General features: G+C 43.2%; 1 protein-coding gene across 2 annotated transcripts in view; it reads left to right on the forward strand.

Moving 5' to 3' along the window:
* Positions 1-22,916, forward strand: part of sesn1 (sestrin 1) — a 68,026-nt gene that overhangs the window by 42,215 nt on the left and 2,895 nt on the right. The window contains exons 1-8 of one of the 2 annotated variants that reach the window (XM_084952108.1): positions 19,755-20,013; positions 20,827-20,892; positions 20,981-21,181; positions 21,280-21,462; positions 21,766-22,002; positions 22,083-22,337; positions 22,433-22,623; positions 22,707-22,851. In XM_084952108.1, the coding sequence (XP_084808234.1) occupies positions 19,912-20,013; positions 20,827-20,892; positions 20,981-21,181; positions 21,280-21,462; positions 21,766-22,002; positions 22,083-22,337; positions 22,433-22,623; positions 22,707-22,851 (1,380 nt within the window). In that variant the 5' untranslated portion in view covers positions 19,755-19,911. Of the gene's footprint in view, positions 1-19,754; positions 20,014-20,826; positions 20,893-20,980; positions 21,182-21,279; positions 21,463-21,765; positions 22,003-22,082; positions 22,338-22,432; positions 22,624-22,706; positions 22,852-22,916 lie in introns of those variants that run through there. The other variant, XM_084952106.1, reaches the window with a different exon arrangement.

Raw genomic sequence — 22,916 nt, forward strand, 5'->3', positions numbered from 1 at the left:
GTTAGTGTCATTGTATCTTGACTCTGAAGCTTCTCTATCTTGTGACAGTCTGGGGTCATGTGACTGTTTCCCTGCGTGTTACTGTCATATTGGAAACTAAGAGGGCGTCTGAAAGGACAACCTGTCTCCCATCTCACTTCAGAGTCTAGCCCAGAGCTCTTGAGCCACTTTGGGAAATCAAATCACAGACAGATAGCCAGTAAATTTAGGGCACGACTGATGTCCCACATGCCAGAGCGGAGCAAGCAGTGAGTTTCTTTTAAGGCTTGCAGTTCAAGTTCATTATTTGTGTTAAAATGGAAAACCCAGTGATTTAAAAACCAGACTCAGGCAAAATAAAACAGGAAGAATTCAGGAGCATTTCTAAAAGCAGATGCCGTGAAAGCAGCCAGACAAAAACAGAAATGCAAATGTCACGTGTTGCTGTCAGACGCAGACAAACTCTCTCCTCCTTTTGGCTACTGGTGTAGATATTTTTAATACTTATGTGTTTTTAAAAACACCCTTTCCATATGTCAGACTATCCACTGTGTGTCTGTGACTGGCATTGTCTAGACAGATTAAGAGATGATGGGCTCATACGCCAGACGCCCTAACTCAGTATCAAGTGCTGAAGTGCTGCTAAACACTCCTAATCAAACACCTCATTCACTCCTCACAGTCCAAACTTTGGCCTAAAATATCACACCCACTGCCTGTCCCTCTCACTTTTCCTTAAACAAAACAACCCAGCTTCATGGCAAGCCCTCTCCTACACAACCACAAAACACCAAACTATCCCACAAAGAAAGGCATCTGTTTCCTGAGAGAAAAGCACTTTTCAAGAAACCACTGTTTTGTTTTTTGTCTTTCAGAGAAAACCATGTGGAAAACATATTTTCCTCCCCCTTCCACAATTGTTTGCATACTGTATAACCATCTCAGCTGTAGGAGTGTCAGTGTGGTGAGATGCCTGGCTGTCACAGAGGGGGGGTTGCATGTGTAAGTAGGACGGTTTGATAAGGAAAAGTAGCAATTTTTGGGTCCAAACCACAGATATGATGAAGAAAACAAATGGTGCAAACAGCCTTTGAACTGAACAAAAAAACAACAAAAGCAAACCCCAAAATCAAAAACAAAAACTGGGAGTGCATTGACCTCATTCAGATTCAGATGGAGAAGAAGTCACTGTTTTGGAAGTGCCTCCTCTGCAAAATCTGGGGACTTGAGGGTCAGCTATGACAGAGTTGTTTTAGCCGTGCGGAGCTGTATAGAGGGGGGCCCTGTTTTCCATACGTGCTGTTCATTCTCGCAGTGTTTCTCTGCAGGCTTGTTGTCGGTATGTGGAACAGCCGTGAAGGTTCTTGGCTCTGGGCTCTCAGGTTTTCTTTTTCTCTTTTTTTGTTTTGGCAGAGCTGATGAGTTTGCTGGGGTTTGAGTCGTAGCATCTGTTGCTTTGAGGGGGCCTGCTATTTATCAAACTGAAGCTCTGTCTGCTGGGAGCATAAAGGGAAAAGAAACATGGCTTACTATATAGGTTAACCCCTTCCCTCCCTCTATCGCTCTCTAAGTCTGGAGACCTGTTTTTCAGCAATGTCTCTGATAAAGATGTGCAGGGAAATTTTAAGACCGACATTACCTACAGCACTTTCTACACCTCCTTTTTGTGGCATTGTTAAATGTATGAAAATCAACTTTTTGTGTGAGTATTTGGCACTTGGAGTTGTTTTTCAGAACCCTGCTCACATAGCTGAGTACAGACATACAGATTAGCCCCCGGATTTCCAAAAATCCACCAGCATGTTCTTAGAAAGATCGTATTTTGGGAGGAAAAAAACTTGGAAGCTTGGTTTTGTCCCAGGCACCTTGAAGTAATCAGTGTACTTGTTTTTCTTCTTCTTCTTTTTTTTGAGGTACATTAAAAAGACCAGCAGCACACTGTACTGTTAGACAAGTCTTGCTACACGCCTACTGTGTCAGCTTTTTCATAATTTGACTGTGTTTATTTACATACTAGAAACACAGGTATGATCCAAGCTGCTTCTCAGCCAGGTGACTAATGCAACAACACCACATCCTCAATTGTGAGATGATGTTAGACAACATTCCTCGTAACTGTCCCTTTTTAACTGACAAAACACCTTTAAGTAGGCATCGCTTGGAGGTCTGCAAATAATTGCCATCTAATTTATGACTAGAGACAAATTGCCAACACGTTGCAGGAAATCGAAGTCGTATTTGCCAACTTGACCCAATTAAATCACACGCTGATTGCAGATTGACTCCGCCTTATTGTTGTTTTATCGTCATCTTGACCCACCAAAATCGCTTTGAAGACAGCAACTGGCTGTGAGTGATTATAGGCCCAGTCTTTGCAATGAGATGGTAAATTTACAGGGTTGGATCTGAGTCTCCAACCACTGTTTTCCCTAGTGTCACATTAGCATAACCTTAGCTTTCTTACTACTTGCAAAAATACAACCAGAGAAATGCTAACTAGTTATTTTCTTTTGACCTCTCTCCTGCTCTGTTGTCTGCTCTAACTCTGCCCTCTGTCATGCCTTCCTTGTGATGTAACTCTTAAAAAACATGTTTTCTTGTTTCGCATTGGCGGTTCACTCTACTGGGCACACAAAGGCTCCTTCATTCCAAGTTGTTTGCTTTTTAGCCCAGGAGCACAAATTGCTCTATCCTGAATCAGCAATCCCGTCAGCCAATCGGTCCTTTATTTATGCAATTCTTGTTTTGGGTTTAGCCTCCTTGAAGCGTGCCTTCTGACACGCTTCAGAAAGTAGAAAAAAAATGCTGGTATATTGTTGTTGTTGTTTCTTTTCTTTCATTAACACTGGCTGAGATGAGAAAAGAATCTAAAAACTATAAGCACCTCTCTGTAATCTGTCTCTCTCCCACGCACACATACAGCTGTGCACATATCCAACACATGCTCTCCAATCAAAACTTTCACACTGAGAGACAGCAACTGGTCAACAGGGTATAAAACCTTACTTTTTTCTTTTTTTTCTTTTGTTCTTTATTTCAGAAGTGACCTTTCCCCTACTTTGCTTTTTCTGCACCCAAGCTCAGTCGCAGCATCTCGCTTTAGCATTTCTGCTGTATTTGTGGTTTTACCCGAGTTTGTCTCATTAACGTTTTCAAACAGTGACATTTACTTTAACCCACTACTGTAAGCTGTACCTTCTGTCAGGTGACCCGTGTATTTCACTTTTTAGATTTAGGTAAACTGTTTCTGTGTTGTAACTCTGCACAGATTTGTGCACATCATTATCGGAGTCCAGCTCATTTGCTTTATGCATTATGGCTGAGTCATTGCCATGTATTTGATGAAAGGTTCACACTGTGACGGAGATCACTCTGCTGAGCCTCACCCCTCACCCTTCCTCTCCCTCCTGATTGGTGTTAGTGGAAGGGAAGATGACCATCTGCTGCCCCAGTTGCCCAGTGACTGGACAACAGCCCTCCCTTATGGCACAGTTCCACTGTCCATTGTCTGCTTGAGACAAGCGAGAGATAGTGTGTGTGTGTTCCATTTTTATGTGTGTGTGGCTTAATCTGTCCGTGTATATTTGTATGTCCTCCTCGAAGAGAGCAAAGTATTGTGTGAAGCTTTCCTGTGGGAGTCCCATACAGAACGCACCCTCACCCAGCAGGACGGTCTTCGGTGCAGTGTGCGCGAACTCGACCTTACAGGCGGGTTAGTGCAGGGTCAGATTCATAGGCTGCAGGCCAAAACTTTGCTCTGGTGCATAAAGAGAATGGATTTCCTCTCGAGACATGTGTCCATGATCTCTCACTCACACACACACACACACACACACACAGACACACACACACACACAGACAAATAGAGGATCCTGTTGCACTCGCCTGGAAGGGAAATCTGTAGCATTGTCTTAATAGATGGTGGCTTGCACCTGATGCTCGTTGCTGTAACCCTTTAAGTACGGTTATTCACTTTCTTCCTGAGAGCTAATAGTGAAGATTGGCACCACACACAACTGGATTGTTTTCCTTTACTGGCTATCTTGATCAGCTAAACAGCTCTGAACTCTTGCTCCAAAATTAAAATTGACCACCAATTATTAGTTCCTTATTTCACTCATATAAACTGTTATAATGATGCTTGCTGTTCTTAAACCAAATACTCAAACAATGAAACTAATGTATGGTCAAAGGCCACTTTGTTAGGTATACCTGTTCAACTACAGCTGAGTATGAAGGTCAAGTTCAAGTATGCTGGGCTTTTTCATTTTTTATTCACGAGTAATTGGAAAGTAGAGTGCAAATTGGACCAGCAAATTGGGACAGTGTCAGCAGTAAAGCGGGTGTTTTATACACTGTTGTGATGAAGAGGGGGCTGAACTGCAAGCCAAAGCTGTATCTGTATTGTAACTTTCACCTGTGGTCAAGACATCTGAGCAGTGACCAAAAGAGTAAGGTCACAAATACAAGCGCTCAGATGAGTTTTCTACACAGGGTGGCTGAGGAACATGAGGAGCTCAGATATCCAGAGAGAGCTGAGAGTAGAGCTAATACACATTTACGTTGAAGGGAGCCACTAGAGGTGGTTTGAGAATCTGATAAGCGTGCATCCTGGGTGGCTCCCTTTGGAAGCTCACGCCTAAAAGGGAATGACCGACAGTATAGACCCAGAACCTCTGAAGAAATTGTATATCTTATCTGGCCTGGGAGAAGGAATATGTGCCTTAGCCCACCACAACACAACTTTAATTAAGTGTAAGATATTGGATGGATCAATTCTGCTCCCCAATGGGATATCAGCCAATCACATGGGAGCAACTCGGAGTTCATTTAAGCATATAGACATGGCCTGCTGATATTCTAACAGAGCATCAAAATTAGGAAGAAAGGTGATTTAAGTGACTATAAACTCAAGGTAGTTGTTGAGTTTATAGTCACTTGGGGATTGATGGCACTGACTTGGAATGACACATGCGGATTTACTTGGATTTTTACCCCACAACCATCTCTAGGGTTTACAGAGACTTGTCCGAAAAAGAGAAAATATCCAGCGAGCAGCAGTTCTCTGAGAGAAAATATTTTGTTGATGCCAGAGGTCAGCGGAGAACGACCGGAATTCTTGTAAGGCCAGGAAGGCAACAGTAACACAATCACCAATTAACAACACAGGTATGCAGAAGAGCATTTCTGATTACACAACACTTTGACGATGGCTCAGGTTATCAAAGTTTTTTTGTTTTTAAATTTTAGTTGCATCTTTGTCTCTAAGTAGTCTGTGCTGCAGTGCATTTCTCAGGAATAAATATAAAAAAACAGAAAAAAAATGCACAGCTGACACACTTTTGAGGGAATAGTTCATGTTAGTACACTTTTTCACTAAATGTCTCCTGGTTGTAGTGAAAAAGAGGAACAGATATGAGTAAAGTAGGATCAATCTTCCCAGGTACCCTTTGGCATGAAAACAAATAAGCACACATAACACTGAATAATGCCTTTAAAGCACAACTTGCGTATTTAAGTGCACCTATGCTTGATTAAACACAGAGCAATAAAAGCTTTTTTGTCACTATGACAGTGATTTACTATGACAGTGATTTAAAACAGACTTATCTTTGTTTACAGTAGAAGCCACCAAATATGAATCTAATCTATGCCTGCTTATTGACCGTCTTTGCTCATGAGCCCGTCTCAGTCCATGCTGATGTAACGCAGCATTTGGAGCCTCGGCAGGACGCAGACAGACGGCGCCCCAGGTGAGCCCACGCCGCAAAGATGAGAGTAGCTCATCAGGTTAACACGCTGCTTGTGTTTTCTTACAACAACTCCAAACCAAAATTGAAAGATGTGCAGTGGCTAACCACACATGTCATTCCCAAGATGACAGAAATGTAGTTGTTTCTTTGATAATGAAACCCAATCTGTTGTGTAAAGGGAGGAAAAAATACACATCTTTCTCTTAGTCACCTCGGGCAGTTAACATAGTGTGTTTTTCGTTTGTTTGAGTTTGAAATCGAGACCGAGAGTCTGTTTTTAACTTTTCAGATCACACGTTTTTCTCAGGCTGTATTTAGTCAGTGTGATTTGACAGCGTTAGTGTTGTTATTCTTCTCACCCTGTTTCCATTTTTGTCACATCTCTTTTTTTCTCTCCTTCCTGTTGCACAAGCTGCATCTCTCATCTATGCACAAACAGGTAATGGAGTGACTGAACTGAGCTCAGTTACTCATTATCCCTCCCATTCACTCCTGTCAGTAATCTGCCTGCTCTTCCGCTGCTCTCCTTGGAAATCCGAGAGCCCTCATGATACTGAACTTTTCCTCCCAGACATTTATTGAGAAAAACAAGCCTGGAGAGATTACTTTTTTTTCTGCTTAGCTGAACACATTCAGCTACAGTTCAGTCAGTGGGTCTTAAAGCTCCAACCACATACCAGACATTAGTTTGTGAGTGACAAAATTTATGAGCGACCGTTGAGCAATGCCAAATGCCTGTGTGGCTCAAAATGCTGTTAGGCTCCACTTATTCATTTTTATTACATTTTAACCCTGAATTTAGCCTTTATTGCATAATGAGACACTGTATATTAGATCACAAAAAAAAAAGAAGGAGCAGGGAGCAAGAATAGAAACTGACAAATACTCCTGAGCATAGCAAGGAGATCTTGCGGATTGGGAATGAGCCATGCTACTCCGGGTTTTTTAGGAGTGTGTGTGTGTGCTGTGTGATTGTGTGGGGAAACCTGATAGAAATCTGATTTGGCAGAGCTATTATCCCCTTTAGACTTCCAACAGTAGGCTTACACCGTGCTGTGGCTGCCACTAATCCCATAATGGGCTGACTTTGCACTGAAGCCGCACAAAGACTGTTCCCTTTGGTGAAAACTATGACAGTGGTTTCTGTTAATGGTGCCTATGTATGTGAGCTGCATCACTGTGTGTGTTCAGTTTGTGTGTGTGTGTGTGTGTGTGTGTGTGTGTGTGTGTGTGTGTGTGTGTGTGTGTGTGTGTGTGTGTGTGTGTGTGTGTGTCTCCTCAGGTGAGTGGGCAAAGATAGGTAATCTAGTGTACAGAGTCATCGATTTTCCCCGCTGCACAGGAAGTGTCTGGTTATTGATTCTCTGGGACAATGATGTCACTCCAGACGGTGCAGGGTGTTTACTTACCCACGATAATGTACGAGGCGCTTTGTCGCCAAACGCTGGTCAAATAACCCACTCCCTCACTCCTCTCTCTTCGCTCTTTCCACCTTCTGTCTTTTCTTTAATTGCGAATGCCCCCGTTAACCCCACGTCCAATCATCACAGATGAGCGATGTCGTTTATAAAGGCTAAATATTTTTGCAGCCCTTTATGCTATTATGCATTTGCATTTTAACTTTAATAGCTTTTCCATACACGTAGGGTTTTCCCTACACACTGCATTTGTTTAGTCAAAAATGCACTGATGTGACATTTGACTGTGAAGCAGGAAAACGGTTTGAAAGCTCGAGACTCTTCTAAGAAAACATTTGCCTTCTCTTTGTGTTTTATCTTCTCTTATTATCCCATCATTGTTTACTGAGTTCCGCTAAAGCAGGACTTTAGCTGTGCAGGATAAATAAACCACTATACTGTTCTATTATGTTAGTTAGTCCTAGTCTAATGAGTGGGAGTAGTGCCCAACCTCACTTTTGGCCCAACGGCATCTACCTGTTTGGCTTATGTAAGACCAGTAACTGCACAATAACAGCCAGCAGGTTAACCGCTTGTTAAATGCTTGTTTGTGGCACTAAAACAAAAAGTACTCACTTTTTTTTCTTTTTTTTTTTTAAGTGAAAAGTTTTTTTGTTTTTTAAATGAGTTGTTCATGTGTTCACAGAGTGACTCATGTTTCTCATCAGCACAGTAACGCAATCGGTGCATGCTACACTGGACAGGAGCCACCTTATCTTAATTCATGTAACTCTTTAAAGTTGGAGAGATATTTGAATCAGTCTTGAGACCACGAGGGGAATGATATGATAGATTTTCTGCCATTGCTTTGTCCTTTTCTCGGCTCCAAGGGCCTGTAATTGATTAACCACAGAGCAAATACGTCCAATGCTACCTGTGGCATGAGACAGAGGACCGCACACGCGCACACACACAATGCAGGCACACTTCTGTGAGGGTTCATGAGGTCCACAGAGAGTTTGTAAATGCCAAGAGCAAACTCATGTAAACCCTACACATTAACCCAGTTTATTTTTAAGGAAAGCTAAAGAGCAGGTATAGAGGATTTGGGATAAAAGTGTCTTTAGAAATGTAGCTTTTGACTAAATAAGTAAAGTTTAGATTTTCACAGACTTAACAGCCGCAAAGTGCCGAACAACAGTTAAAATGCAATATCAACAGAGAATCTTGTTAAAGCAGAATTTAAAAAAAAATCCCAAACAACCAAAAAAACAAAATGTCAGCAGGAGGCCTGATTAAACAGAAAAGGCTTTTAACTGTTTTTAAAAAGCCAGCCAAATGGAGCTGGAGTGGTAAACTGGTCCAGAGTCTTGGTGCTACAGACTGAAAAGCTTTGTCCCCTCGAGTCAAGCAAAACTACAAAAGCTGCAAGCAATTTGTAAATGTCTGCTGAAAGGCATGGAAGTAAAAAGATTTAATTTGCAGGGTGCAAAAGCTGCTGTACTCTACTTTATTTGAAATACATGTTAGGATTTAATTCAACTTTGACTAAGACACTTGCATGCCTAAGTAGGCGGTGTTTATGCAAGCAGTGGGATGTATGAAGATATTTCAGCCGAGAAAATAAATGTGCTTCTGTAAGCATTTCCTGCTATTTTTTTCACATTGTTTCAGAAGCTACAGACTCATGATCTCACATCATGTGCTTAAGTTTTCATGTTTGAGGAACTCTCCGGTTTAAGTCCTTGGAAATGAACACGTATGATGGAGAGAACACATCCTATGATTGCTTATTTATACTATCACTTTTCTCTCTTGTGTTTGTACACATGATGTCTGCTGGCTTCACTGTGTGTGTGTTTTATGCGCTTCCTCTCAGACCCCCTGTTTGGAGTCAAACCTGTTGTGCAAAAAGTAAGGGACAACTGAGAGGATCAAAGGTGAAGGGAAGTGAAAACAAAGGGATGTGTTGGCAAACTCTACTCATCCAGGCTCCTTCTGTTGACCTTTGACTGCCTCAGTTAGTTCTTGGAAAAGAAAATGATGCAAATATTTTTGCATAATTTTCAATCAATTTCCAGTTTTTATTTGAAACTACATAATTGTGGTAAAACATCTATGATGCTGCATCCCACTTAACAAAAAAAACCCCAATATATATATTCTTTTGTTTTGTTTTGTTTTGCCTTTAATCACATTCCTTTCGTTTGCCTTTTGCATCTAAAAAAGTCCAGATTCACTCCCTGCCAGACTTTTAATACTCAACCTTACTGGCTTTATTCTGCACGACAAAACACAAGAACTCAGTTTTTTTGTTCTACTTGGATCATGTGATGTGGATGCTGGTGTGTTTGCTTGAAACATTCAGTTTCAGCCTCGGCCTTTTAAGTAGAGTCATGTGAAAAAGGGAGGTTTCACAGGACTCGTGTGCAGTGCTGTGAAAACTTAAGTACACCCCATGATTCAGTATCTTGTAGGGACCACCTTATGTAGCAATAACTCGAAGTGATCATTTTCTGTATGACTTTATCCGTCTGGAACATCACTGTGGAAAACCTCCGGCCCACTCCTTATAGCGTTGCTTTGGCTCATTGAGCTTTGTGAGCATTGTTTATGTGCAGATGGCCTCACATTTGACTCTAGCGTAATTTGGTATACAGAAGAGTTCATGGTCAACTCATAACTACCCAGCCCAGGTCCTGTAACAGCAAAACAACCACTATGCTTGACAGCTTGACATCCTGTGTTTTGTTTTGTTTTTTATCCCCCCCACACGTGCTACTGCGTTATGGGCAAACATCTCCACTTTGGTGTAGTCTGTCTAAAGGACGCTGTTCCAGAAATCTTCTGGTTTGTTTAGGTTAAACTTTGAAACCTGCCATGTTCTTTTTAGAGAGAAGCAGCTTTCTCCTGGTGACCCTTTTAAACAAGCCATATTTGTTCAGTCTTTTTCTGATTGGACTGTTATGACTGAGGCCTGTAAAGACTGAGATGTAGCTCTTGAGGTTTTTTGGAGTTTCTTTGATCATTGCATGGTCTGACCTTGGAATGAATTTGCTGGGACGTCCACTTCTCGGAAGACTTCAGCATTTTGCTAACACCCGCCTAAATTGTCCAGACCAGCAAACTGCCAAAGCGCCTGCTTTTTATAGACACTTCTTGATGATCGGTTAGTAAAGTGGATTTGATTAGCATCACCTGGTTGCTATGTACCCTCGAGAAGGTTAAAATAATGTCAGATGGAAACATTTAAAAGCCTGTTGATCAAGTCAATTTCAACCACGAGCAAGATGATGCTCGTGGTTGTCACAGAGAGCAGTGTGTCGTTTGTGTGTGAAGTAAAGGCTCGACAGGTGTAGAAACAATAACTAATTAACAGTTTATTATAACTTTATTATAACTTTATAACTTTATAATAACTTAATACACAAAACTTCAGCTGCTCTGTGTTAAACTTTATGTAAAAGTGAATTCAGTATGGAGTAAATCAGCCTCAAAAACAAATCTACATGTACAAAAGAAGTGAAATTATGAAATAAATGCTATTTTAATCTGAATTCACAAGCCCAACCATCAGCTGCACAAAATAATCTCTACAATGAATGGAAATGCTGAGTCAGTGACGACAGCAGAAAAGGACGGGCGCCAAGGTGATTGAGTTTCCAACCAATCAAACTGACATTTCATAAACAATTAAACATTGATATGGCAATCGCCATGACGTCGCACTCAATGTCCTGCTGGCCGTTTTGTTCTGCGATTCAGTACCAGAGCTCATTGCCTATTTATGAAGTAATAAGACACGGCCAAAACAGTTCGAGGGTAACGATTAGGCCATATCACTTCCTCCACCCTTAAAGAGCAGCAGTATCACATCCCTCTCTTCAACGCTGCAATCAAAATACATCCTGGTGAAGGCAACAGATTGAGAGGTGGTGGAAAAAGAAAGGGGCAGAAGTGAAAGCAGTGAAAGGAAGAGGCAGATTAATGCAGAGTGCAATCATTTCTAATCTTTGCTGTAGCCACTGTGATCTATTACATCAGACTTTTATTAGTGTCTGAACCGGTGTACTTAGCCGTGGTCGCCCCTCTCATAACCAACAGTACTTCTTAATCTAAGTAAGAGTTCACCAGGTTTTATATGAGCAAGGTGGTGATAACAGTTTTTTCTTTTTTACCAGCTTGTCAGGTTTTGTTGTTTTTGATTGTGTGGCTCACATTATAACAGGCGTAGGTCCAAGGAAGATATTGCTTTCTTTTTATTTTTTTGGGGAGTGACTATCCCACAGAAACCGGTGAAGGGTCGGGACTTTTGTTCGCCGTTTACAATGCCTGTCAGGGATTACAGGGTGACGATCAACACCTTTTTGGCTGCTTTCCCAGTAAGATGAGTCATTTCTTGCTCAGTCAGCAAAACCAAGGTCTTGTCAGACAGAGAGAGAGAGAGAGAGAGGAAAAAACAGCTGTGCATGCAAGCAGGCACATAGCACTATTAAAACCAGAGGTGCTGTCTTCTGATGGGTTGTTGGAGTCCTGATGCAAACATAAGATTAGCCATGTGAGCCCCATCTGTTAGTCTTTGGGTAACATAAGTACTAGAAGTAAGTTTGCCTTTAATTTTGCAGACACACTCACTACCACACTTTGTAAAGCCCTTTGGACTTGCACTGTTATCTCTTGACTCCCCATCAACAAGCCTATTGATGTGAAAGGGCATTTGAGATTTTTATTATAGAAATGGAGAGAGAGGCAAAAATATGAAGTTTCTACTGATTTGTGGCGGCTTTGTCATTATCATGCTAAAGATAGCAGGGGAGGGTTTGGTATTCTGTGTTTTTCTGTGGGATCTTTTTCTCTTGGAGCCTGTTGTATTATGACAGCTGCCCTCTCCCTGTTAAAATAACATCCCCGGGAACTCACTCGTCCTCACGTGCACACGGGTTGCAGGCCAACACCTCTTCCCCTGGATTGTCGACCACTGTACATAGGGATTTGTGCATGTGCATGTTTATGCCTGGCATTACAAAGCCATAAAAGAAAGGCTACTTTTACTCCCAGATACCTCTTTCCCCTTCGTTTTTCTTTTTTCCGTGTGCTCCCTAAGGCCTCTGCAGTTCCTCTGCGTTTCATGGAATCCAGGGAACGTTGCTTCCTCCCAGTGTTGCTGTGTGCTGGACCAGGAGCTGCTGGTCTTGGAGTGGGGGGGGCACGCCTCTCCTCTCAGGAAAGAAGGGGCTTGGCGAGACCACTCCACTCTGATAGCCTGCCAGAACATACACAGATCAGGGGGAAAAAAGGAGAATGAAAAGGGACCGGGAGTGGCTGAAAGAACCAAAAGGCTACTCTGGTCCGGTTAATTCTCGCAAAGATTCAACTTTTACTCACAAGTCTTTACACAAAGAGAGAATTATGGTTAAACTACATAACATCAGCTCTCACAGCTGACTCTGAAGCTTATGATCAAGACTTTCTGATAACTTAGCATGAGTTCTGTCAGCCTGCGGGACAGGTAACCCTTTGCTCATCAAGATGAACAGGCATAACCCTAGAGCTGTGTTTGAAGAGTGGGGACGAGGAATATCCTCTTTATCTGTGTACAACGTTAACACAAAGTCTGCATGTGCCCAAACTTGGTATATAAAGGTATCGATTTTTCTCCTTTACTGTTAAAGGTTTCACGGCTTTTCAAAGGGACGTGTTTACATGGAAAAACTTCTGTAGTTGTTTTTCAGAGAGGAGGACTGCTGTTGTGAGCCTCAGGGCTAATTTGAAACATGTGGTTTTTGTGTGAGGCTTTTTAGACATTTTGTTTTGCCACTTTTTATCAGAGAAACTCAAACAGACAGAAATTACAACTTTGCAAATACACAAGAAAGCCAAATAGTTTTCTGTGAAGCAGACCAGATTAGGACTTCATACCTCGGCAGAACTCTCTCTCTCTCTCTCTCTCTCTCTCTCTCTCTCTCTCTCTCTCTCCTTTTTTTTCAGAGAAACAACAGAAGCAGAGAGAGAGTGCAGAGAAGATTGGTTCCTGAAACTGTTGTTCTGCCCTGTGATTGGTGAAAGCCTGTTGCTAGGCTTATGTCAGTGTTTGAGAGTTTTCCGCTTTCTCTCCTCTGTGCACTGATAGGTCAGGTTAGAACTGGTCTGGTGGACTTCTGCCACTTGTTGAACATCCCCACAGTTTCTGCGGTTCCCTCGCTTCTCACTGCATGAGAAAACACGGCAGCCGCAACGCTGAAAGACACACGTGCAGAATTTACACCCGGCGTCGCTTCCTCTCTGTTTTTAATTCTTATGAACTTTTTATCAACCTCTTTATTGGTTTAAGTCTGTTGTTAATTCTTCTGGGTGCTCGTAAAAGGTTGAAAAACAGCTGCTCTTTCTGAGCATTTGAGAAAGCAGCTGCCATTCTTTTAAACTAATAAATGTGAACTCTATTCTACAGCCATCACAGTTTAAAACCTTGAACTCTTCCGTGTCATTGAACTTTACACATTTTTTTCTGTGCTCTTTTATGCTTCAGTGCACTTTGTATGGTTGAAGTAGCTGTAAAACATTTGTATTTAGTTTTGTTTTTGAGGCATAATAGACTCAAAAAGCATTTAAATAACTTTGTGGAACATAATCCACTTTTTTTCACAGGCTCGATACATTCCTTCGACACTGTTAGCTTTTTGCTTCCTTCTCTTAAATGTGTAAGCTGATGCTCCCATGCACAAAGCACACAAGCTTTGATGGCCCCCGTTTCATGCATTAAAGGAAGCTTATGTAACCCTCTGATCAACAGCCTCTGGCCACAAAAAAGGGGTATCATGAAAATGTTAGTAAAAGCAAAATTACTAAAGTTTGCTTATACACTTAATTAAGTACACCTCTACAACACAATGCAAATATCTAATCCGCCGATCACATGGCAACAACTCAGTGCATTTAGACATGGTCAAGACGATATGCTGAAGTTCAAAATGAGCATTAGACTGGGGAAGAAAGGTGATTTAAAGCTGGTCTAAATATTTCATGAACTGATCTACTGGGATTTTTCTGCACATCCATCTCTAAGGTTTAAAGAGAATGGACTGAAAAAGAGAACATAGTCAGTCAGTGAAAGTTATCTGTGCACAACTGTGTTGTTGATGTCACGAGAATAACTAGAATGCTTTGGAGGCTGGGAAGGCAGTAGTAATTGAAATAACCATGTGTTACTAACAAGGTTTCCTAACTGCGCATTGAACCTTGAAGCAGAGGGGCTACAGCAGCAGAAGACCACACTGAGTGTGTCAGCTAAGAACAGGAAACCGAAGCTACAATTGACATGGAGTCACCAAAATAGAAGATTGGACAATAGCTGCCTGATCTGATGGGTCTTGATTTTTGCAGAAACATTAAGATAGTACGGTTAGAATTTAGCATAAGCGAGACAGGATAGATCCATTCTGCCTTGAATTAACAGTTCAGGCTGCTGCTGCTGGTGTATTGGTGTGGGGGATATTTTTTGGCACACTTTGACAACTTTATGGGGAAAAAGTGGTGGGGATTTCAAGGGGTAAAAGTTAAATGGTGCAACCTAACTGGGTATTGTTGTTGACCATATTCGACTGGTCCAAAAGTAAGAAAACATTCAGAAAACAGTGAAATCGGGAATGTAAAGGACAAATTCCACCAAAGTGTGTGAGACACATTGCATGTTTACAATGCCACAGGGGTTTGCCGAGCGTGGCTAAGACTAGCGGTCCTGCCATCAAGCTGCCTTTTTTTCCTCACAGGTTAACTTTCACATGGCTGTACTGCATGTGGTTGCGTATTGGCCAAGTGTGGTTCTAAGCCTGTAACTCAGGCCACATAGAAATATTGTATTGGGTAAAACCATGCTGGTTTAACTCTGTGCCATCTGCTAGTGGCGAGTGACTGCATGACATTTTAGACCCAGCGGCTAACCAGGGTTTTATTTGGTGTTCGGATTTCTAATCGCTCACGCTGACCTGAATTTGTTTACATTTCTTTTTTTTCTTTTTTTTTTTACTCACCTCTTTTCTTGCTACCTTTAGGTGTCATTGTGTGGTCCAAAGTAGCTTTAAAAAAGTGTACCTGCCTACAGTCTTATGTCATTTAAAATATGTAAACAGGCATTTATGAACAAAAAATTTTTTCCCATCCCTTAACTATGAAAGTTCATAGAAATATTTTTTTATTACCATTAGTGTAACTAGTGGAAGTCTGTCCATTGTTCAGGCCCTTCCTCAAGCAGATAAGTATCTGAAACAAATATGAGATGATTCCTGTTGTTTGCAGAAGTCTTTCCCTTCGTTATAACTAATCTTTCCAGTGTTCTCTTAACCCTGATCCAATCAGATATACACAGTGACATCTTCAGAGTGGGTCAGCGGCCATCCCAAATCTCAAAGGTCACTTGCTAATCGCTCAGTAACAGCTAGTAATCCTTTCAGTTTAATTTAAAGCGTTCATTGGATGTGTGGCCTTATTTCTCTTGCAGCAGTGAGCCATTCAAGAACAAAGCGTGCAAATCAACGTCACTGTCGCTGACATCAAACCAATAACTGAGATGCTTAAAGATGTAGGTCCTCACACTCCCCCGAGACACCTGCAGTGTGGGTTTTTTTTTAGTTGTCACCAGTGTTGGGACTAACGCGTTATTAAGTAACGCGTTACAGTAACTACGTTATTATTGTGGTAACGAGCATGGTAACTAGTTATTATGCCAAAACCGGGAACGCGTTACTCGTTACTGGGATTTAGATAGGCTCGTTATTCGTTACTTCGTGTGGTGGCTATCGCGGAGCTTCCACAGATTCAATAACATTAGCAAGTGGTGGAGGCCAGCAGGTGGATGAAGGAAAAGGGAGGCAAGAGGAGAGACCCGAAGCAGCTGCTGGTACGAGAGTGTCAGGTGAACTGAACTTCAGGTAAGAAGTTATAACCTGCAGTCCATCTGGGTCAGATATGAACCAAGTTTAGGTGGAGTTTATTTTCGTTATGCTGACTTTTTCGTACTGCGTGCTAGCTAGCATGACGGAGTTTCTATACAGCTGGGTGGGTGCTATGTTACTGATGTTGAACTTTATTTTGTTCATAAGGTTAATTATTAGAGTTGCCAACCGTCCCGTAAAAAACGGAATCGTCTCGTATTCAGAGAAAATATTACGCGTTTCGTATTGAGGTGAAAAGGAACAGTTTGTCCCGGACTTCAGCTACAATGAAAAAGGCACAAAGCTGGAGTTATTCTGTGTTTACGCTGCACAGCTGCTTCTTCTTCTCTCATCCTCTCACCCCCTCTCCTGTTTCTACTTCAATCATGAAACTGATCAATGATCAGCTGATCGGCTTTTCTCTCTTGTTTATTTATCGCCCACTTTGCGCCAGAAAGAGGAAACCAGCGGATGTCGCGGTAAACAACAGCTGCACTTTTAAGCTTGATCAGCTGTTGTTAGAATTTATTTAATATTAATTTCTAGTATCAGCTGATGTTTGCTGGAGCCTCAGCTGTAAACCTGCTGGTCATGATATCGGTTTGGTTATGTGATGAGAGGGAAACATGAAGATGAAACCAGGAGATGTCCTTACTGAATCATCAGAGCTGTGATGGAGAAACAGGTTTACATTTTAGTTAACATGAATGAGTTGAAGGGAAGTTATGAACTGTTTCTGAGAGACAAATAACACCAGGATCCTTTTCTAAGTAGCTGACAGCTGGTAACTGTGCAGGGGCGGGTCTAGCAAAGTGTTGCCAGGTGTCCATGTAGGGCATTAAAAGGGAAAGGGGGGCACAAGGAAATACTTTCTTATTCTCATTTAAAATGTCTCACTTTTAAAAAAAATAATTATCTGAGTCTTGCAACAAACAATTGATAGATTGATACATATATACCATCAGAACAGTGTACATCACTGTCACAACAGTGTTTATTTTCATTCAAAGGCTTTATGATATTTCCTATAATGGTGGGCCGGTCTCTAGTCAAAATGCCCGGGACGATTTTTTTGTCCCAGTCCAGCTCTGTATGCAGCTCATCTTCAGTCTGGTGTTACCTACATCTTCCTATTCAGAAGGCAGAATTTCCGAGTTCTGAGTACAATCGAAAGCACCACGACTGCAGTTTTTGTGTTGGATGTAAAAAGCAGGCTAGGATAGAATCAGGCGTGGGATTTCTCTCGTGGAAATGTGCACATTATTTTTTCCTTTCTATTGGTAGGTGGCACAGTGCACTTGTGGCAAGTAAACAAGCTAGAAGACTGGCAGTCTTGCTGGGTATCCAGTTACGGAAGCAACACATTAACAAGAGAATTCTGAGTAAAACCAAAGTTACTTTCCCTAGTAACTAGTTACTCTGAAAGTAACGAGTAACTTGAAGTAACTGAGTTACTTTTGATAGAAGTAACTAGTAATGTAACTAAGTTACTAATTTAAAGTAACTTACCCAACACTGGTTGTCACACTGTGTTCTGAATCAGCTTCAGAAGATACACGGGAATGTACAAAGTCTTAGAGGCGCCACATATTGAGGTGAGCAGTTCAGTTAGGTTTTGTTAAATTGTGTCAACACCCAAGACAAATGAGGAAACACACAAGGTTTAGTGGTTCGGAAGAGTCTGCTCTGTGTTAAAAAGCATGTGTGTTGTTTATGTAATTCAGGACTGTGTACTGACTAAACAAAACCCAACATAAAGCTTGTTATCACCCAAAGAAATCATAGCCTTAATCAAGGTAGGGGCATGTACAGTATTCCCTGAATCACAGAGACTCTCCCTCCCCCCTAAATGTGAGTACAGTAAAGCCTACTGCGTAGTCGGTGCGTGGACTCTGACAATAGTGTTTGGCCTTGTCTGCGAGGCCGGACCCCCGCGCCTAAGCGCTTTTATGTGAAAAGGTTTGGTGTGTCGTCAGCCCGAACGCTGACAAGCCTCTTCTGCAGCTTTGCTGAGCCATGGGGCTCCCGGCAGCCCTGGGAGTGCTGACTCCAGCCCTGGGAACATGTTTACTGCTGCCCTGCACCCCACCCTGTGGCATCAGGAGAGGGACTGGCAGAGGTGGTGTTAGTGGTGGCAGTGGGTAGTGTTGGTGATGAAGGTGGAGGAAGGAGAAGGGGGTGCGTGGTACACACAATGAACCTGCTGAACATCGTACTATCGCGTTATCGGCACTGGGGACTTGCAGTGGGTTGACAAACTGGCAGGGCAGGCTCTTGATTGGCAAGTGCAGGGTCAGACTTGCCTTTTCTTGACTTCCTCTTTTTACTCATCGTTTTCTAAATTTAGCTTGTTTTTTTTTGTTGGCTCTTCCTCCAGAGTCGGTCCGAATGCTGATTTAATCATGACTTGTTGCTGTAAAGATTACCCAATTTCAGGACAAAGCTTGTCAAACTCTATGGATTCTTAAAACTTAAAGCACACTGTTGAACTTTTCTCCCCATGAAAAGAGTTTGTGTGAAATCTCTTAAAAGAAAAGCTCCATTTACTTTGGGAAACATGTTATCTTGAAATATCGTGTGTCTGTCTGTGTGTCTTTGCAGCCACTTTGTGGATGCGTTAGTGCTTTTGTAATGTGGTTGCTGGCAGTCCAGAAGAAACAACATTTGACTCACATGTGCTGCTGAACCATCTACCTCATAAAGATTTTCACATATAAATGCCCTGCATCTTGCACCTAAAACAAAATAAAAATAACCTGTGTGAATGAAATCAGATGTATAAATATAAAGTTTGCATCACGTACAGTTGTTTTCCTGATCGTCTCATGTGATATCCCTCTGAGTAATCATTGACTTTGTGAACCACTGCGATGTGATAAACCAGTTATATGCCGTTCTACTGAATGTGTTATTGTCGGCTGGGATAAACAAAGCCATAAGAGAGCTGCCTTTCTTATCTTTGCTTCCTCCTGGCTTTAAAAAAAAAAGAACTCCTTCGGTCAGCCTGATTGGTGGAGAAGTGGCAGCATCTGTGGTGCGATAGGCTGCGGTAGAAAACCACCAACTGAAGAGCTGTTGTTGCAGCAGGTCCTGCACCGATCCATCTCGATGATCTTTGCACAGTGGACCTCTACTTTTTTTTTTTTTCTGTTTCCACTACTCAAGGCGAGCTGGGGGCTCAGCTTACACCCCCCCACCCCCGTCCTCCAGTACAGCAACAAGCCAACGGGGAAGGTGGTGGTGCATGCTGGAGCTGGCTTTGAGTGGTTGTTGTTTTCCCTGAATGCACAGATAAACTCCCAGATTAACCCACGCAGACTCCATGTCCAAGCTCCATTTTTGTCAGCAAGAACTATTTTAAGCATTCCTGCAATGTGATAAGCGCGACAGGGTGGTATTGATTTCAGCCTCAAGCCATCCTGTACTGATTGCATGTATCAGTCGGCACACAGAGCTTAATACATGACAGTAAATGCAATCATAATTATTGGCAGCAGGGAACAAAAGAAAAAGAGAGAAGTGATGATGTTTTCTTAGAGGGGGGCGTCTCTCAGCTCACCCGCACCCCTCCTCCTCCTCCTCTTCGCGCTTTAACCCCGCCCTCCAGATTTACCATTGGCTGGCCGGAGGCTGTTTTCCTCATGCGATTGGTTGCCGAGCGCGTCGATCACGCGAGCCCCGACTTATTTACCGAATGTATGAGCGAGAGAGGAGCGCATTCTGCTGCAACAGCTGACTGCCGAGAGCTGTGCCCAGTGCCCGGAGGAACAAAGAGAGGAGGCGACAGGCATCAAGATTACATGTTTTCGCCTTTTTTACGCCGCTGAAACGACACAGGTGCAGCGAGAACGCGAGATGAGGCACGCGGTCGCACCGGCAGAAAACGTGGAAAATCATTCGTTTGCGGTGACAGGCTTGTTCAAGATATGCACCCATTGTGAGCGGCTGGGCAAGAAGGTAAGAGAAAGACGAGAGGGGGGTAGAAACAGGGGGGAAAAAAAAAAGAAAAGGCAGCGAAAGGCAGCTGTCGGTGAGCCTGCTCCGGTGATCTAAGCCGGGATTTCTCTAGCTTATGTGGCGTTTAATTTTTTTGTTTAAAAGCGACGTTTTCCTCTTTAAAGAACGAACTGCAGTGCAGCCTTTTGTCCGGGCTTGTTTACGACTCGGGAGTTATAGATCATCTGAACTAAGAAACCCTCCGTGGAGTTTGGTTTCTTTGCTCATTTTGAGTTTCTGGAAGTCGACCTGTGAGTTTGACGTGTTTTAAAACGAGTGTCACTGCCGATTAATGTACAATTAGTGGTCATTCATTCATTGGCTTTATTGTGCGCTGCGGGACGGTGTCCGCTGCTAGACATGTCTCGGCAAGCAGCGGAAAGTTACAGGGCATAAAGGAGGCAGTGCAAGGGTTTCTATTGTGTTTTTAACTTTGAATCCGAGCAGACCGACGCGCTTTGTGTGTTGGGTATCCCATCAAAGGTGAATTGGGGTCAATTTATTTTTTGCTTTTAAGCGTAAATTCTGTTCCTGACACTGACAATAGTTGCGAGAACCATCCACAGTCTGAACTCGGATATTAAACTATTTCTCTGCAGGTTTACTGGTGTCAAACATTTAAAGAAAGTCACTCTGGGTTCTCACACTGCTGGGGTTAAAAAATGGTGACTGCAAAAGTGAGAAGTGGTGCTCGGTACTGGAAGTTTATCTGCTCTGTTTTGCGTTGAGATTTAAAAGCCTTGTGTGTTTCTCTCTCCCTCTCTTGTTTTGCAGGACTTGGGAATACGGATCCCAAGACCTCTGGGTAACGGACCAAGCAGATTTATCCCTGAAAAAGAGGTATGAGACGGACTGTAACCTCACTTCAGACCTCAAATATGAAATTAAGAGAAGAATCAGCTGATTTATTTATGTCCTCTTTGACTAGATTCTCCAAATCAGTAAAGTGGACTCCAGGACTCAATCGATATTTGAGGATGCGTTTGCAGCCCTCGGCCGCCTGGATAACATTTCCCTCGTGATGGGTTTCCATCCACAGTACCTGGAGAGTTTTCTCCGGACGCAGCACTACCTGCTGCAGATGGACGGACCCCTGCCTTTGCACTACCGACACTACATCGGCATCATGGTATGGCCAGGTTCAGCCTCTGACGTTCTCAGAATAAAACCAGGTCGACTTCCTCTCTGTGCGAAGTCGTAAATCTCGCTTTTTCGCATGTCTTGCAGGCAGCAGCCAGACACCAGTGTTCCTACTTAGTCAACCTGCACGTCAACGACTTCCTTCAGGTCGGGGGAGATCCCAAGTGGTTGAACGGCCTCTTTGAAGCCCCGCAGAAGCTGCAGCAGCTCGGAGAGCTCAACAAAATCCTGGCCCACCGACCGTGGCTTCTCACCAAGGAACATATTGAGGTGAGAAGACAGGCAGGGTCTGCAGGGGTGGATGTGGATGTGAAAAGTCTGACGTAACCAGCTGAGATCATGGGTGGAGGCTAGAGTATAGCTGCAGCTGTAGGATTTGGACAGATTGGAGGGTTTTAGCAGTAGAGGTGTAGTGACCAAGAGAGGAGAGCAGATCGAGCGTGATGGGAGAGAGGCTTTAATTTGAAACTGAAGGATGAAAACATATTTTCCACTTCTTGCTTGAAAGGTCAGCGATATTGAAGTCATTATTTGGCTTTCATCACTCACATATTTCCCCCCTCCCCTTCTCAGGGTCTTCTGAAGGCCGAGGAGCACAGCTGGTCTCTGGCAGAGCTAATCCACGCCGTGGTCCTGCTCACACACTACCATTCCCTCGCCTCGTTCACTTTCGGCTGTGGCATCACACCCGAGATCCACTGCGACGGTGGGCACACGTTCAGACCCCCTTCCCTTAGCCAGTACTGCGTGTGCGATATAGCCAATGGCAACGGTCACGCTAATCACCATGACGATTTGCTCGGCAATCAGGTAGGCGACAGCAGTGTTTGTGCAGAGGGATAAATGGTGATAAGACTTCAGAGGTTAACCCCGACTATGCATTCTTAAAGGACATGTGCGGTGAGGTGGAGGTGCTGATGGAGAGGATGAAGCAGCTGCAGGAGTGCCGCGACGACGAGGAAGCCAGCCAGGAGGAGATGGCAACCCGCTTCGAGAGGGAGAAGACGGAGAGCATGCTGGTGGTCACATCAGAGGACGAGGAGTCAGCCCCCCCGAGAGACATCTCGCGCCACTTTGAGGACCCCAGTTATGGCTACAAGGACTTCTCCAGGAGAGGGGAGCAAGTGCCCACGTTCAGAGCGCAGGTGCACATCAGACGCAACACTCATGATTTGTGGGGTGAAAACACTGTGTGGTCTGTGCTACTGTTACTGACTTATTTTCTTTATTGTTTTTGCAGGACTACAGCTGGGAGGACCATGGCTTCTCTCTGGTCAACCGGCTCTATCCCGACGTCGGACAAATGCTGGACGAGAAGTTTCACATGGTCTACAACCTGACCTACAACACCATGGCTACACACAAGGACGTGGACACCAGCATGCTGCGCAGGGCCATCTGGAACTACATACACTGCATGTTTGGCATCAGGTCAGACACTTGAGCTTTTTCTTACACTACGGTCAGGCAGCTCTGTGGCCTCATTACTAACACCACTGCTATGTCTTATTCAGGTATGATGACTATGATTATGGAGAGATCAACCAGCTCCTGGACCGTAGCTTTAAGATCTATATTAAGACCATCGTGTGTAGTCCTGAGAAGACCACCAAACGAATGTATGAGAGTTTCTGGAGGCAGTTTCAGCACTCCGAGAAGGTGAGATTTAAAGGGTGGATTGACTGATTTGATCTTGTAGTTGCTCAGTGAAGTGCAGCCTTCTA

Source organism: Perissodus microlepis, chromosome 15 (assembly GCF_051167445.1).
Source record: "Perissodus microlepis isolate ML-2025 ecotype Zambia chromosome 15, ASM5116744v1, whole genome shotgun sequence".
In the NCBI taxonomy this organism is placed as follows: Eukaryota; Metazoa; Chordata; class Actinopteri; order Cichliformes; family Cichlidae; genus Perissodus; species Perissodus microlepis.